At 41.0% G+C, this 14,535-nt stretch overlaps 2 protein-coding genes across 5 annotated transcripts in view; both read right to left on the reverse strand.

Moving 5' to 3' along the window:
- Positions 1 to 100: 100 nt before the first annotated feature.
- Positions 101 to 4,065, reverse strand: LOC125022243 (peptidyl-prolyl cis-trans isomerase A-like). The gene is made up of 6 exons (XM_047608725.1): positions 3,816 to 4,065; positions 3,600 to 3,630; positions 2,631 to 2,719; positions 2,453 to 2,549; positions 1,903 to 1,978; positions 101 to 546 (listed from the first exon to the last, which is right to left on the reverse strand). Exons 1-6 carry the CDS (start codon positions 3,966 to 3,968, stop codon positions 411 to 413), a joined length of 582 nt encoding a protein of 193 aa, XP_047464681.1. The 5' UTR covers positions 3,969 to 4,065; the 3' UTR covers positions 101 to 410.
- Positions 4,066 to 6,348: 2,283 nt separating this feature from the next.
- The window catches only part of LOC125022241 (zinc finger MIZ domain-containing protein 1-like), a 123,884-nt gene continuing 115,697 nt past the window's right edge, over positions 6,349 to 14,535 (reverse strand). For all 4 annotated transcript variants that reach the window (XM_047608720.1, XM_047608721.1, XM_047608723.1 and 1 more), the window contains 9 exons: positions 13,652 to 13,862; positions 12,874 to 12,979; positions 12,618 to 12,778; positions 12,462 to 12,529; positions 12,309 to 12,377; positions 11,965 to 12,209; positions 11,719 to 11,882; positions 10,332 to 10,637; positions 6,349 to 10,241 (listed from right to left, as the gene is read on the reverse strand). In XM_047608720.1, coding sequence (XP_047464676.1) covers positions 10,134 to 10,241; positions 10,332 to 10,637; positions 11,719 to 11,882; positions 11,965 to 12,209; positions 12,309 to 12,377; positions 12,462 to 12,529; positions 12,618 to 12,778; positions 12,874 to 12,979; positions 13,652 to 13,862 — 1,438 coding nt within the window. In that variant the 3' untranslated portion in view covers positions 6,349 to 10,133. The remainder of the gene's footprint in view (positions 10,242 to 10,331; positions 10,638 to 11,718; positions 11,883 to 11,964; positions 12,210 to 12,308; positions 12,378 to 12,461; positions 12,530 to 12,617; positions 12,779 to 12,873; positions 12,980 to 13,651; positions 13,863 to 14,535) is intronic.

The raw sequence follows: 14,535 nt of genomic DNA on the forward strand, positions 1-14,535 counted from the left end.
CTGATGAGGAAAGCAGAGGGAGACGGGATATATGACCAAGCACTGATCTCACTCCTCATTTCCACAACATAGGCGAGAAAGAAAACACAAGAACAAGGTCTCATATTTAGAAAAACGTACTTTAGTTTTTTTTTTTTTTTGCAAATAAATGCACCATTTACAATTTAATATTATTTGTACTAGGACAAGTTCACATTATGTAGCAAGTCACAATTAAGTGCATTAGTTGTAACCTGATGAAAGGCTAGTTTTAATACTTACAAATGAACAAGTTTACGGTTCTGAGTTATTCTCTCGTACAGTACATAGAGGCAACACTCTGCACCACGACCGAACAAAGAGCCTCTGTCGCTCGCGACCCTTTTAATTGAAACTACAGCAGGAGATGAGGCCGTGTCCACTGCCCGGTCCTACTGGAGCTCTCCGCAGTCTGTGACAGTGATCTTCCTGGAGGTTCGCCCAGTCCGTGAACCGAAAGACTCCACTTTCCTGACCACGTCCATCCCCTCCTTCACGCTGCCAAACACAACATGTTTGCCATCCAGCCTAAATGAAAAGGAAGAAGAGGTTTGTTGGAAAATCGCCGCGTAAGAATGTGACATGATCCATGTTTGACTTGCAACTTTTTTTTAACCGAGTGATGCCACTGTTTCTGACACTGTTCTTTTTTTTTTAGGCCCACAAATCTGGACTGTGTCCTGCTTTCAGATCAGAATTAACCGCGTTCACCAAGAGTTTTAATTCCCAGCAAAGAGCACAAAAACACAGGAACAGGGCATGAAACGGGACACTATTAAAACAATAATTTTAAAATAATCTACACGGATCAGGCATAACATTATGACCACCTTCCTAATATTGTGTAGGTCTCCCTTGCCGGTCACTGGAAGGATTGTGAATCTTGGTTCGGGACACTTTGGTCGTGCCTTCGCTTGGTCGGGGACTGAACCTCTCGCCCTATGATTAGTGACCCACAGCTGCCCGATATGTAACCTTTAAATGCCGCTAAATCTTATGCACTGGAACTTTATGAATAGATCAAGGCTGCTGTAAGACTTGTCCTTGTTTTTTGAGTTGTTCCTAAAGCGTTTTGTGTTTGTGTCTGTCAGGCTGCATCCTGCTGCCATCAAGTCATTGCTATAGGGTGGGCGTGTCTGGTTTGGTCTAGATGGGTGCTACATGTCTAAGTAACATCCACATGAATGAATGTCAGGTCCAAAAGTTTCCCAGCAGAACAAATGATCACAAGATGGTTAATGTCATTTACTTCTACTGTCAGTGGTCATAATGTTGTGGCGGATCAGTGTACACCAACAGGTAGCAGTATATTAAAAAAAAAAGACATGGTTCATCTTGGACATTTTTCTTGGGTGAGGAAACCTGGACTGTTGAATCCTGAACTAGGATCAAGCAAATATGCATCAATATTCAACCAAAAATGCATCAAACTGCATTAATAGTAGTTAAAGTGTGAGTCAACAAACAGGTGGTGGAGGAGAAACAGATTCAGGTCGTCACTGACAACCTAGTTAGTTATTTTTAAAGCCTAACAAAAGGTCACTGAAATCATGAGCGGAAATACTGTCAGCTCAGTCTTATTTCTAATCAATAAGCAACAGTTTAGATAAAAGGTCACCAGCAACAAGTGACAACTGAGATTAGCACGACTGAGAAAAACGTCTGTAGTTATGTTTTCTTGTCCTTTTTGTATAATTATAAGATTTTAAAACAGCAGGAAACAAAGATAATACGAGGCAAATTTACAGATCCAGCTGGTTAAACCTCACGTGTTACAGTTCTATCCGTCTCTGTACATGTTTTCTACTGACACACACACAAAAAAAACACAAATATATCATAAGAGATGACTCAGTAGTGTGAAGAAGATGATGATGTACCTACCACTCTGTTTTGGTGGTGCAGATGAAGAACTGGGATCCGTTGGTGTTGGGGCCAGCGTTGGCCATAGACAAAATACCTACAGCGCAACACATTCACATTCACTTAGATCAAAATAACAAAACATAAATGTAGTGTTTTAATGAATCACATCTACACAACCAAATCTGCAAATTCAAGCATCTTGGCAAATGTTACCAGAGGCTACAACCAGTTTTTTAAACACCATATGCAAAATGCTGCCACCTGGTGGCAAAAAGCAAGCGCGACACGTCGTCTTCCAGTGAAGGACATGCTGCATTATGTGAGCTTACAAAAAAGATTATTCACAAGCTTTACATGATTCTTAACATTTAAATCAAATGTTTATAATTGTTATATGATTATATTTATGATGCACTTTGTTGCAACCGTGCCCTGTTGGTAAATCTGACCTAAGTTTATTCCTGCAGCAACAGTGTAGAATCATTTTACATTCTCGTCTCGACTAAACATCTGAAAATCCAAGGGAAGAAATAAACAGCCAGCGCGGAAGTGCTTTCTCTCTGCTTACCGGGTCCAGTGTGCTTCAGTTTGAAGTTCTCGTCATCGAACGTCCTTCCATAGATCGACTTCCCTCCAGTCCCGTTGTGGTTCGTGAAATCTCCGCCCTGAAAAACACATGGTTGGAGTGACACAGGAGCTGGACAGCAGAGCAGAGAGAGAGAGAGGACACGGGGAGGAAAGCCTACCTGGCACATGAACTGAGGGATCACCCTGTGGAAAATGGATCCCTTGTAACCAAAGCCCTGCTCCCCGGTGCACAGAGCTCTGAAGTTTTCTGTAGGGGAAGATTTAGTTTCAGTCCTTTTTTTTTTTTGGTCTTTTGAACAATAGAAGGCCTCCTCCAACACACCTTATTACTCAGCAAGTTACTTCTTGTTCTGAATAGTGTACTGAACTCATTAAAGCCTAATCTATCTGTAGGGTGGCTCTCGTGTTTGAACATTTCAAGTTAAGTAAAATGACCGTTTCAAAATCTCAGTCGGTGGGCATTTTTTAAGAAGGAGGAAGGGAGAAAAGAGGATGAGGAGCAGGAGATGAGGAAGTAAGAAACTCTCACTCGCAGGAGGAAAGTGACAATGAGAAAGCAGGAGAACGAGAAGAGGAGGGAGAGATGATGAAAGATGAGAAGAAGAAATATGAAAATTTCATATGACACATGAAGTGCAATGTTTTTAAAATAAATAAATAGTACATATCTCTAATTAGTCCGTAACAAAGAGCTAAGAGACTCAGACATAACTGTAGACAGTAGTAATTCTTAAATAAATATCAGATTTATTTAAAATGTTTTGTTGTTTTGTTTTTGTTTTAAAAGGACAGTTCATTTAAGCATTATTTTCTTCTTTGCACAAAAAAAATAAATAAATCTGTAGTAGTCATTATTTCTATTTCATTATGTTATCACATTACTGGTCTGGCCCGCTTGAGAGAGATTTATGTTTTTATGTTTTTATGTGGCCACTGAACTAAAAAAGAGCCTGAAACCCTGTGACCGCTGAAGATAACAACTTAATAGAATTAAAGAAGGAATTCATCGCAGTGCAACAAGAGCTAGGGTGGCTTTATTTAGTCGTTGTCTTTATTTAGTTGCTGTTGTTGGCGATAAGACGTGTCTGAAGGATAAAAAAAAGAAAAAGAAAAAAAGAAATACTCACCTGCCGTTTTTGGTACAGTTTCCGCGTCGAGCTGCATAAAGAGAAAGAAAAAGCCTGAGGGTCATGAATTTGAACAAGATGTTCTCCGGGTAAAACGACTCAACGCCCCCCTGTATTAATGCATTTATTTTTACTCGTTTAAATGCACATACTTATACGTGTATATATATTTTTTTATTTTTGATTTTTTATTATTATTATTATTTATCCTCTTACCTCAAAGGTGACTCTGCCGAGCGGCTCGTTGTCTGCAGCAATGTCAAAGTAAACCGTGGGCTTCTTGTTGGCCGCCGCGGGGCCGCTGCTGCACATACGAGCTACGGTAAAAGCTAGAGAACATAATTTAATCCTGTTCGTTAAAATTAACATCTTGTCAGACAAACTACTGTGACCTCTGTGTCACGCCGCTCAAGTCAGCTCCGAGCCAAACTCACGTTTTACTCAACACATGTAACCAGGAAGTGTTCTCACAAAAACAGGAAGTAGTTGTCCCGCTCTCGCGAGATTACACAATATGTTTTTATTTTTAATTTACTTGATTTTGCATGTGCAGCGTTTTTTTTTTTTATTCACAGACTGAAATTCTTAACTTTTATCAAGCGTTATAATTTCGCTTAGTTTGTTTCTGTTTTTATTATAACATACGACGTAATTTACACATTGTTTATTCACTGTTTATGACAAGAATATATACGAAAAACAATAATAGAATTTAACACAAGAAAAATATAAACATGAAGATATTCTGCATGTACAATGTGATGGTAATTAAAATAGATAAAGCTGGTAAATAATTGCTATTAATAATAATTAAATTTAAATTTAGCTTCGTTTTTTTTTATTAGTTTAACTTTTATTGGTTTAGTTTGTTTTATATCAATGGGAAGGTTTAAGATACAGGGACTGTGACTGGTTGTATCCAAAAGTCACAAATTTACATGATTCCCTTTCGTACTTACATGTCGGACACTTGAATCATCGTTTTTTTAATTCACTGTGATGCAAACATTCTGATTCATGAAGAGGGAGTGACCAAAACCACACCAAGGACGACATTGTGACATTAAACCGTGGGAGTGAAGCTGTTTAAACAGCGTAGGTGTCATAATCTGTCACATTCAGAGTGAATTGGATATTGAATCACACCTCTTCCCGAAACTGACCCAACTAGTAAGCTGAAGGGCTTAATTTATTTGTGTCTATACACAGTAAACAATGGGGAGTATTTTTTATTTATTTCTTTGGCCTGTATAAAAAAAACTGAAACCAATTTTTGCTATATAGTTTTCTGTCTCCTTTGTTTGCATCTATTTTCCCACTTGTTGACTGTTAGCATAAAACCAGTAGACGCCATTCATTCCAATGAGTAACTTTTTCTTAACGTCTGTTTCTTTGTCATCCAGGTCATGGTTTAACCAAAAAAAAAAAAAAAAGGGCTGAAACAAGGGAGATCTTTTGGGTGTTACACATCTGAAACTTGCATGACTAGGGTTAGAGGTTAGGGGTCAACTGTAGATACTTACCTGTAGTTGGAGGAGACTGGTTCAGACTATAGTCATGTGAGTTTCTGATGGTCTGATTTTAAACCCCATCTCTCCACCTGTCCCGTAGACCTGAAGAAGCTACTTGGATCAGACTTGAACACTTCCTCAGCGTCTCTGTTCAGGTGCCGTTGTAGCTCAAGATGGATCTCAGTGCATTTTGTTTAATAATGTTCTACCTGTTTTGTGCAGTTAGGCATGGGGTTGCACAAGGGTCTGTCCTGGGTCCTCTGCTCATCCCTCTATATCTCTCACCACTTGGTGAAATTTACATTCTTTTGGACTTGCCTTCCATTGTTACAAGGATGATTTATAGTTATATGTGCCAGTACCTCTTGGAAATGGGTCTGACATGTTCAAACTTGAAGCCTGTCTGGCGGCTATCAGGAACTTCCTGATCCCGAATTCTGCGAAAACGGAGATAATGATAATCATACCCCAGAAACTGCATCATGTATTTGACGATTTTGCTTTATGATGTGATATCTTGGTGTTGTTTTTGATCTTACATTTGATTTTTTCATCCTAGAAATATTGGAAAGATCCAATCGATCCTGTCGTCAAAGGATGTTGAGGTCCTTATTCACTAATTTGTGACCTCTCAACTCGATTACTTGATGCCCTTTTGATGGCCTCTCTTCACTGGCTCCCTTGTCAGGTTAGGGCTGATTTCAAGGTGCGTCTGCAAACCTATAACATTGTAAATGGCCTCGCACTTAATTTTATTTGAATGAACTTTTATGCACCTTCTCGGGCACTTCTCTTTCAGGGAACTGGTCTGTTGAACGTTCCCTGAAAAGTCAGAAAAAGACGACTGGTGGTGAGCGTGCTTTTTCTTTCCGTGCACCAATGCTGTGAAACAGACTTCCTCAACACATTAGGCGTGTTCTGTTGAGGCGTTCAAAGCAAAGATAAAGACCTACTTGTTTCCTAATTAAATAAACTGTTGTATTTCTTTGTCTTTGTTGTTTTAATCTGTGTTTTAAGCCTGTACCATAAGACTCTGCAACACCTCCCTGTGCTGAACCAGCTGGACCGTGATCATAGCTATCACCACTGTATATTTCTACACATATTATTATGTAAATTAAATATATTTTATAACTGTTTCAATGCTACTGGACACAGAATAAAGTATAAAATAAAGTATCTATCCATCAATTGTCCGACTGCGATGCGAGTGCACAAAAGACAAAAGCACAGCGACATACAGGTATCATCTGAATACATATTTATTAGATAAATATTAGGTTGTCACATCGTCTAACTACATACAGTTCTGCAAGACTAAAAATCACAATTAGTTCCTTTATTTTCTGACCAGCTTAGAATATGAAATGATTGTACATACAATGTACAAACATAGAGACAATGGCCACATTTGCATGAATCACCTTAGATTGTATCATGTTTTCCACCTGTTCATGATATCAAAAAAATTGTACAAACTATGGATTTGGTTACAATCTTACGGACCTCCCGTCGGCCTCCTCCCCCCCTCCTCCCACCCTCCCTCCCTCACCTCACTGAGCCATTTTCTTTGTAACCTTGTTGTTGTTTTTTGTGTTTTTTTTAAAACCTTTTTTTTAATTTTTTTTATTAAGCTTTAGCACCTCGGAGTATGCAGGTGACGGACTAGAACACTTAGGCTAAATAGTACATGTAAAACATAGCTGTCCCAGTTCCCCTAACAGAAGAGGTGAAAGTATATTACAGAAGGGGAGGAGGGGGGGACGAAATGCTGAGAGATACCCACAGACACTAGCTAACGAGTTTCATTTTTCCATATTCAGCCACTTCCAGTAGAGGGGTTGCAAGCTTTTTATTATTCTGAAGAAACAATGCACATTCCCAGGGAAAATGAATACATTTCTGTTCACATGTCTCTATATTAATTTACATATATACAGGCATCCTTGGGACGTTTCACCTAGCCTCACCCTCTACAACTTTTCCAGGCCAGACTGATGAACGAGCCCTTTCTCTCTCTGTTTTTTTTTTTTTTTTTTTTTTTTTTTTAATTTTTAATTTCATATTTTCCTTTTTTTTTTTTTAATTTCTATTATTATTTTCAAAACAACATCCCCTATAGAAATGGCCCTTTATTCTGATTGTGCAACTACAGATTTGGGGTGCTGCCTTTTACCTTATACACCGAATTGTCTCTCTTGAACGTAGGAACGAAAACACGAAATGACAACGACTTCCATGGGATTGATCGAAAGTTTCGATTCAGATACAGGGAAATAAAAAGAAACTGGAAAATGTGGCAGTGTGTTTTGATTGGATGTGACTTAATTACACGTCAGTGCTCTGGAAAGAAAACAAATCCTTAAGAAACAGATCCTTAAAGTGAACGTTGACATAAAAATCAGGTAGGTAAAATTCAGCGCGATGAAAGAAATTGGATTTCTAGCCTTACAGATTAATAATAAGAAAAACAAAAACAGTACAAAATAATTTACCCAAATAAAAACCAAAAAAACAAAACAAAACAAAACAAGGGGGATAAAAATGTATATGGTCTCGTGCTTCTTCTTTGTCTTTTTTCTTTCTTTTTTTTCCTTTTTTTTAAAAAAAAGCCACTTTTTTTTCTTTAACAAAAATATAAACAATAGCATGAATTTCTTTAAAATATGGTTGTGATATATCTTTAAAATACCACCATGTATTGACAATTAGCAACAATTATGATATTCACACAGCTCACTAATTACACTGAAAGACAGCAACATTTTTTTCTCTTTTTTTCTTCTTTTTTTAAACCACCGCTGTTCAGTAATAAAAAGACAAAAATAAAATCATGAGCAGACAAGGTTGATCGTTTTCACATCGGTACAGCTCAGCGCGAGAGAAATAAAGTATTGCTTCAAACTGAAAATGGCGCTACACGGTCACCTAGTGGCTGGTGTGAGGAAAGAGAAGAGAACAAGGGGGGGGAAAAAAAAAGAAAAAATAGGACATTTGTGTAGGAACGACAGAGGAAAAAGTGACAAGAGAGCACGACGACCTGCAAGGAAATAGCTTATGAGACCCCCCCCTCCCCCCTTTAACCTCCCCTCTCCTCCCGCAGAGGTGAGGAGGCGAGACAGCTGGTTACAAACGAAGTCAGTGGTCAGATGGGAGCTTGTGTGTTAAGGTCGGACGACTAATAATAATATGATCGAAAGGACAAACATTATCAAGATGATACAAAAATATTCACAATGATATTTACAGTACAATAGGCATTTCTTAAAAAATAATACATTTGCATACTGAACAGCACTCTCCTCGAAAAAACAAACGTGGCGAAAAAAGAAAAGAAAAGAAAGTCTGCACCAATACTGCTTTAAAAACCACTTCTCGAACAGCAGTGATGAATAAACTGTTCCCCCGTCCTCCCGCGATATCTTCACAACCGATATTTCCTCCCACACGCACGCACGCACACTCACACACACACACACACCCACGCACCCACACAGTCTTGCACAGGACCAGGCAAACACACAACGTTTCTCAATTCTCGTCCCTTCCAACTTTGGTGAGCAGTTTTCCCAAAAAAAAACAAGGTTTGTGTGATAGTTTAATTCTGCAGCAAAAACAAAATAACAAACGTAATAAAAGCGTATCCGGCGGACGAAAAAAACAGCACCGCCGACATCAGCATTATCCCTTCACTGTTAGTGTTAAATAAAATCATACTAAATCTGACAGAACTCCAAAAAACAAACAGAAAAAAAAAGAAAAAAATCTGTGGAAACAGCAACTGATAAAAAATATATATATATATAACACACTATCATCTTCTTTTTTCTTTTTTCCCCCCCTCTAACCACTTGGAACAGCACTAGACGAGGGCTTGGCACACATGCACTTTTGTAGACTACTTTAACAGCACATCATTTAACAGGGAGAGAGATGCAACTCTGCGAAAAAGGCCGACACGCGAGCAACGCCGAGGCCCATGCGGTGCAGGTGGCGCCGGAAGGAGGAAAAAGCGGGAAGCAGTCGATGCAGCGGGGTCGTCGCGGGAACCCTCCAGTTGTACCTTTTTCGTTTTTTCCATTACAAACCCCCCCCTCGGTAAAACTACACAACACCTAGAAGAGCGGACACGCACTTCTCTGCTACGCGATATAAACGTTTTTGTTGCGCTGGGGCCAGAATTGGAAGTCAACCCTGCTTCTGAAAAGGTCTCTTTTTGACAAAAATATGTATATAGCACAATTGTAGACAAAGTGGAAGCCGATAATTCCTAAAAATCTTTGTTTTTAAAACCAAGGCAGAAGACTGTTTTTTTTATTTCTCATATAAAAACAGACAAATTAGTTTTTTTGGACTGATTTTCTGTTGTTTTTTTTTTTTTTTGCATTGCCAGAATCTCTTGTGCTTTTAAATGATGTGTGGTGGTGTTGTTGGTGGTGTTGTTGGTGGTGTTGGTGGTGGACGTAACAGTAACAGTGCGACCAGTCAGGGAATGGAGCAGTTGACACCAGGAAGCTGTGGCCTTCTCTCACACTGGAATAACGCACAACTGGCCAGATAGCGCGGGTTTTTTTTTGTTTTTTTCAGTTATTATTTTTCTGTTTTAAACAGCGAGCTCCTTTTTTTTCTTCTTGAAAAGGAAACAAATTAAACACGGATTAAAAAAAAAAATAATAATAATAAAATAAAATGCTACAACACGTTCCTAGTGAGCGCACATACATGTGTAAAACAAATAAAAAAAAAAAAAAAAATTAACTCTATAGCTGCACAGTTCGAAGGTGTCGCCGCGCGGGTGATGGTTGGGGTGGGGGTGGGGGGTGGACAGCGCCGTCCCACCGTGTCTTTGAGTTTTAACCTCTTTCAGTCAATCTGCGCTGGCGAGTGAAAACTGTACAAGAGGAAGAAGAGAAAGGGAGTGCATCTTTGTGTTTATCAAGTACTGAGCGACCGCCGTCGGGTTTCGTGGGTAAAACTGAGGGCGGTCGGAGAGAAAAAAAAGTTTCTGTGTGTCTGAGTCGCCTCAGTTGTTTTCGAAGAGCGATAGAAGGTCGTCGTTGCTATTGCTGGGGAGGTCCGGGGGGTCCAGGTACGACAACAGTTCGTCTGGGTTGGCGAGCTCCGGAAGAAGCTGTAAGACAAGAAAGCAACGCGGGTTAAGAACGTGACGGCCGATCGCCAGGGACAACACGCGCGTTTGGATTATTTCATCGGGGCTTACGTCTAAAGATGGCTCGGGCATGTCCGACCCCGCTTGGCTGTCCAGACTGCTGGAGGGGTTGTAGGCCAGGTCGCTGTGGGGGTGGTTGTTGGGGCCGGGCTGTTGCTGCTGCTGCTGCTGTTGTTGTTGCTGTTGCTGTTGCTGCTGCTGCTGCTGCTGCTGTTGAGGAGGTGGAACTTGCCGTGAGGGCTGAGGAGGCCCGCTGTGGTGTAGCTGCTGCCCTGATTGACTCCCAGGGTGCGGAGACGCATGTAAACTCTGCTGCAACGGCCCATGCGACTGGTCGTTGCCGGCAGAATGAGGTATCTGTTGAGAGACGGAGGGGAAATGTTATGACTGGAGCACTTGACTGTGGGATAAAGTGTTTATGGGGTTTTATAGAGCAGCCCGATTAGTTCTCCATTGGTCTTTCTGTGCCAATATAAGTGAGATAGATACAGAACCTGTTATCATGGCTACATGTAGATCAGGGGTCTTTAATGTTTGTCAGGTCAAGGATCCCAAACTCATATTAATGTTCTATATTAATTAAACTCTGCCATACATTATTATTATCATTTGGCATTCAATATTAAGCTTATCCCTTATTCCTTTACTAAAACATCTTGCATTCATGTTAATGTGTATTTAAAGAAATTTAAATTTGTGGGGGAAAATTTATAAAAAAATATATAAAAAAAAATGTCAAATCAACCAAATATTTTACGACCCCCGCTGCTGCAGTACCTCCATGGACCCTCTAGGGGTCCCGGACCCCCTGTTGAAGACCTATGCCTGATCCTTTTAATGAAATATTTTGGATTCACGTTAATGTGTATTTAAAGACATTTAAACTTGTTGGGGGGAAAGAAGTGCGTAAAAAATGTCTTTGGTTGATTAGACAGGATTAGACAAACAGCAGAGACTGTAAACATTTACTGGTCCCGCTCCAGAGATGCTGTGTCTCCAAAACAATTCAGAGAATGGACACGGGTCTTCTGAGGGTGTCCTCTGGTGTCTGGAAACAGGATGTTGTTAGTGGGGTTGAGAGGAGGGGCCTCTATGGATCATCCCACAGATAGTTGATCAGTTTGGGATCTAGAGAACTTGGAGGCCAGGTGCTGTTCTTCATGTTTTTTTTTTTTGCAGAACACTGAATTATCACAGGGTGGTCAATGTTATTTACTTCTCCTGTCATAATCGGGCTGATCAATGCACAGTTGCTAGTCTTTGCGCTAAGTTAAGTTATATGCTATATATATGCTATCTTATATGCTAAGCTAAGCAAACTGGCTGCTGCCTCCAGCTACATTTCTATTAAAGAAACAAAAAAATATATATATTTTCACAAGCAAAGCTGCACAAAAGCAAAAGGAACATTTTGCAATAACGCAACGAGAGAACTCACTGAGTCGGGCATGTTGTGAGACAGTGGCTTGTCTTGTGCCATCATGCTGTTGGGCATGTCGGGCGGATGAGACAGCTGGGGGCCGTGCATGAAATCGTTCATCGACGTACCGCCGGGGGTCCCGTGAGGGAAGTCAAAGGTCCCGTGCCCCTGGTAGCTGTTGCCTGGACGGGGAAAATTAAAAACCGTGAATTCGCTTGCTATTGTTTTAAAATGTGTATTCAGACGTTTGGACGCCATCGCTACCTTGGCTGCCGTATTCGCTGCTGTTGCCCCCCTGCCCAGAAGGTAGCGACGGGTACGGCGACGGCCCCGGGCCGAGCTGTGCTATCATCTCCATCACGTTTGGCATGATCATCTGGCTGGGACTCATCGTCTTAAACCTCTTGGCCAGCGGTCCGTCTGGATCCTCCTTGATGTGGATGTCGGACTTGATGGCCACCGGCCGCCAACTACACGTCGGGTCAATTGTGACCTCCTCAAACTCCGAGCTGGTGCAAACACGGATGAAATCAAACAGTTAAAATATGAGGAAATTGAGAGGAAATGCTTATGCGTTGTTATTATATTTTTTTGTATCCCAATCTTACTTTTGAATGGCATTCAGGATTCCCCACATATACTGGTCCACTTCGAGTCCTTCTAATAATGCTGTTTTACTGCAGGGAGAAGATTTTAATGTTTTAGAGAAACAGCTTAGAAATGAAACAATAAAGTGGATTTCAGTCACAACTGGAACTTACTTGCATACAGGACATCGCCACGTCCCCCGCTCACAGTTCAGTTGTAAATATGATTCCAAATCAAAACACTGCAAGGACAAGAAAACGAGTTAAACTTGTGATATTAACAGTAAATGTTTTTACTGGTAATAATATTTTAGTCTTTCGGTTTGTCACCTGAACGTGTTTGCAGTCGTGGCCTCTCGCAGGAAGCTGTATTCGCCGGAAGGTGATCGGACATTTGAGGGAAACCTTGATGGCCGTCTGCTCCACGCCGTCCTCCCCGTTGAGCGTGGCGTTACCAGACGACGCCGCTACGCTGCTGAAGTTCCTCTTAACTGTGGAGGCAGAAGAGGAGACGAGGTGAGTGAGAAGGAACTCGAAGAGCAGTCTGGACTTTGGGGAGAGCGTGACTTGACTCTTGTGTGAATACCTTTGGTGATGCAGTGCTCTGCAGGCAGGAGCCTCTTCTTCAGTAATCCCTGGAGAACAGAGCGGACCGAGGGCCTGTGGACCAGCTGCAGTACGAACAAGTGCGACTGCAGGAAGAAACCACGCGGTCACAAACATCATCCTCCCATATGAATGCATTGTTTACCGTTTCGTGATCGTGACACGTCCTGTTTTCATTTCCCTATAAACCCCTTCACAGCTTGTAAACAGTGTGATGTATTTTGAGGGGCGGGGCTTAACTGGAGGCAAAACATCTCAAACACTATAGTCTGTAAACGCCGGTTAGCATATTTCAATGGACTGTTTTCTCAAGAATGGACAAGGAAAACGTATATTTTAGAGAATATACTAATACACTGACTTCCTTAGACAGTGAGCATTATTTTAAAAAGTTGACTGATGGGACTATATTCACCAACAGCTACACTCTCACTAACTGGACACAGAGGGGACAAAGTCTGGTCTGTCTTTACCAAGTGAAGCCTCTCCAACAAAGACATTACAAGAAGTAAGTTGAACCACTGTGGAGGGTAAAGTAGTAAATGCAACTTCTGCTTGGACACCCCTGAAACGTTGCATTAGCTCATGGTTAGCGTTAGCTCGCGGTTAGCATTAGCATTAATGTAACAAGAACAAGAAAACTTAACGTAATTTCAGTCATGATTTATTCTAGCATTTTTTTTCTATGTAAATATTATTTTTGTGTCTGGATTTGCGTAAACCTCTTTTCATTAGTTCAGGAGATCTGCGGTACTCACACAGCAGCAGGCAGTGACCGTGATCTGGATCGTGTTCCTTCCGGGCTGGCACACGTGTTTCAAGTGCAGGGGTTTGTGGGAGGTCTTGTTGTCGCCCCGCTCGATGGTGAGCGGCGTGGCGTTCACGCTGACCTGCACCGACGCCGGCCAGTTGGTGTTCATCTGACGGTCTTCGTGGTGGTAGCACTTGAACTGCAGCTCCAGGTCCGATCTGCACGGGAAAAGCGAGGAGAGAACGTGAAGCGTTAAATAGGTCTGTAAATATAGACAATGAGCGGCAGGAGGCTCAATCTAGGATGATATCATGTCTCAGGTTGGTAATTGAAAAATCAACTTCTAGTGTGATGACTTCAGTGTTTTGCTTGACGTTTGCACTACACATGTGACCTTCTCCGAGTTACCAGGTTAGAGTCCTCGGCAAAGATTAAGTTGAATTTAAGAGCTACAGGAGTTTTAGTAAGTTTTAGCAGTAAACCCTGACTATAACTCAAACCCTGGAAGTTTCAATACGCACGGTAATCTCTGGTAATGAAGGTAAATACAGACTCCAGTGATTACAGAGGAAATACTTAACCACACACAGCTCCTCGTACATCAACACGACCGCGTCAATAATTAACACAGAATCACACTCGTGTGCTCATATTAAATACTGTCATTTGTTCATTATTGATTTGATTTATTTCTTATTTAGTAGGTTAACAGCTACAAGGACGGAATACTTCAAAAGGCTCTCATTATGAACAGACATCACTAACGGTGCTTTTTCCTTTTCAGACGATCATTCATAATAGAGGTGTCTTTTTCTCAATGAATGCAGACGAAGAAGAATAGGAGCTTTTTATACAGCACAGGGTGCATCACGTCCACACTACCAAAGGAAT

Source organism: Mugil cephalus, chromosome 16, assembly GCF_022458985.1.
Source record: "Mugil cephalus isolate CIBA_MC_2020 chromosome 16, CIBA_Mcephalus_1.1, whole genome shotgun sequence".
NCBI classification, from domain to species: domain Eukaryota; kingdom Metazoa; phylum Chordata; class Actinopteri; order Mugiliformes; family Mugilidae; genus Mugil; species Mugil cephalus.

Bases quoted from the DNA above. Each gene is read 5' to 3' on its own strand.
- LOC125022243 (XM_047608725.1), bottom strand. From the start codon at position 3,968: ATGTTAATTTTAACGAACAGGATTAAATTATGTTCTCTAGCTTTTACC. The intron at 3,631-3,815 runs GTAAGAGGATAA...CTCTTTATGCAG, and splicing joins TCGGCAGAGTCACCTTTGAG to CTCGACGCGGAAACTGTACC. The intron at 2,720-3,599 runs GTGAGTATTTCT...CTTCCCCTACAG, and splicing joins AACTGTACCAAAAACGGCAG to AAAACTTCAGAGCTCTGTGC.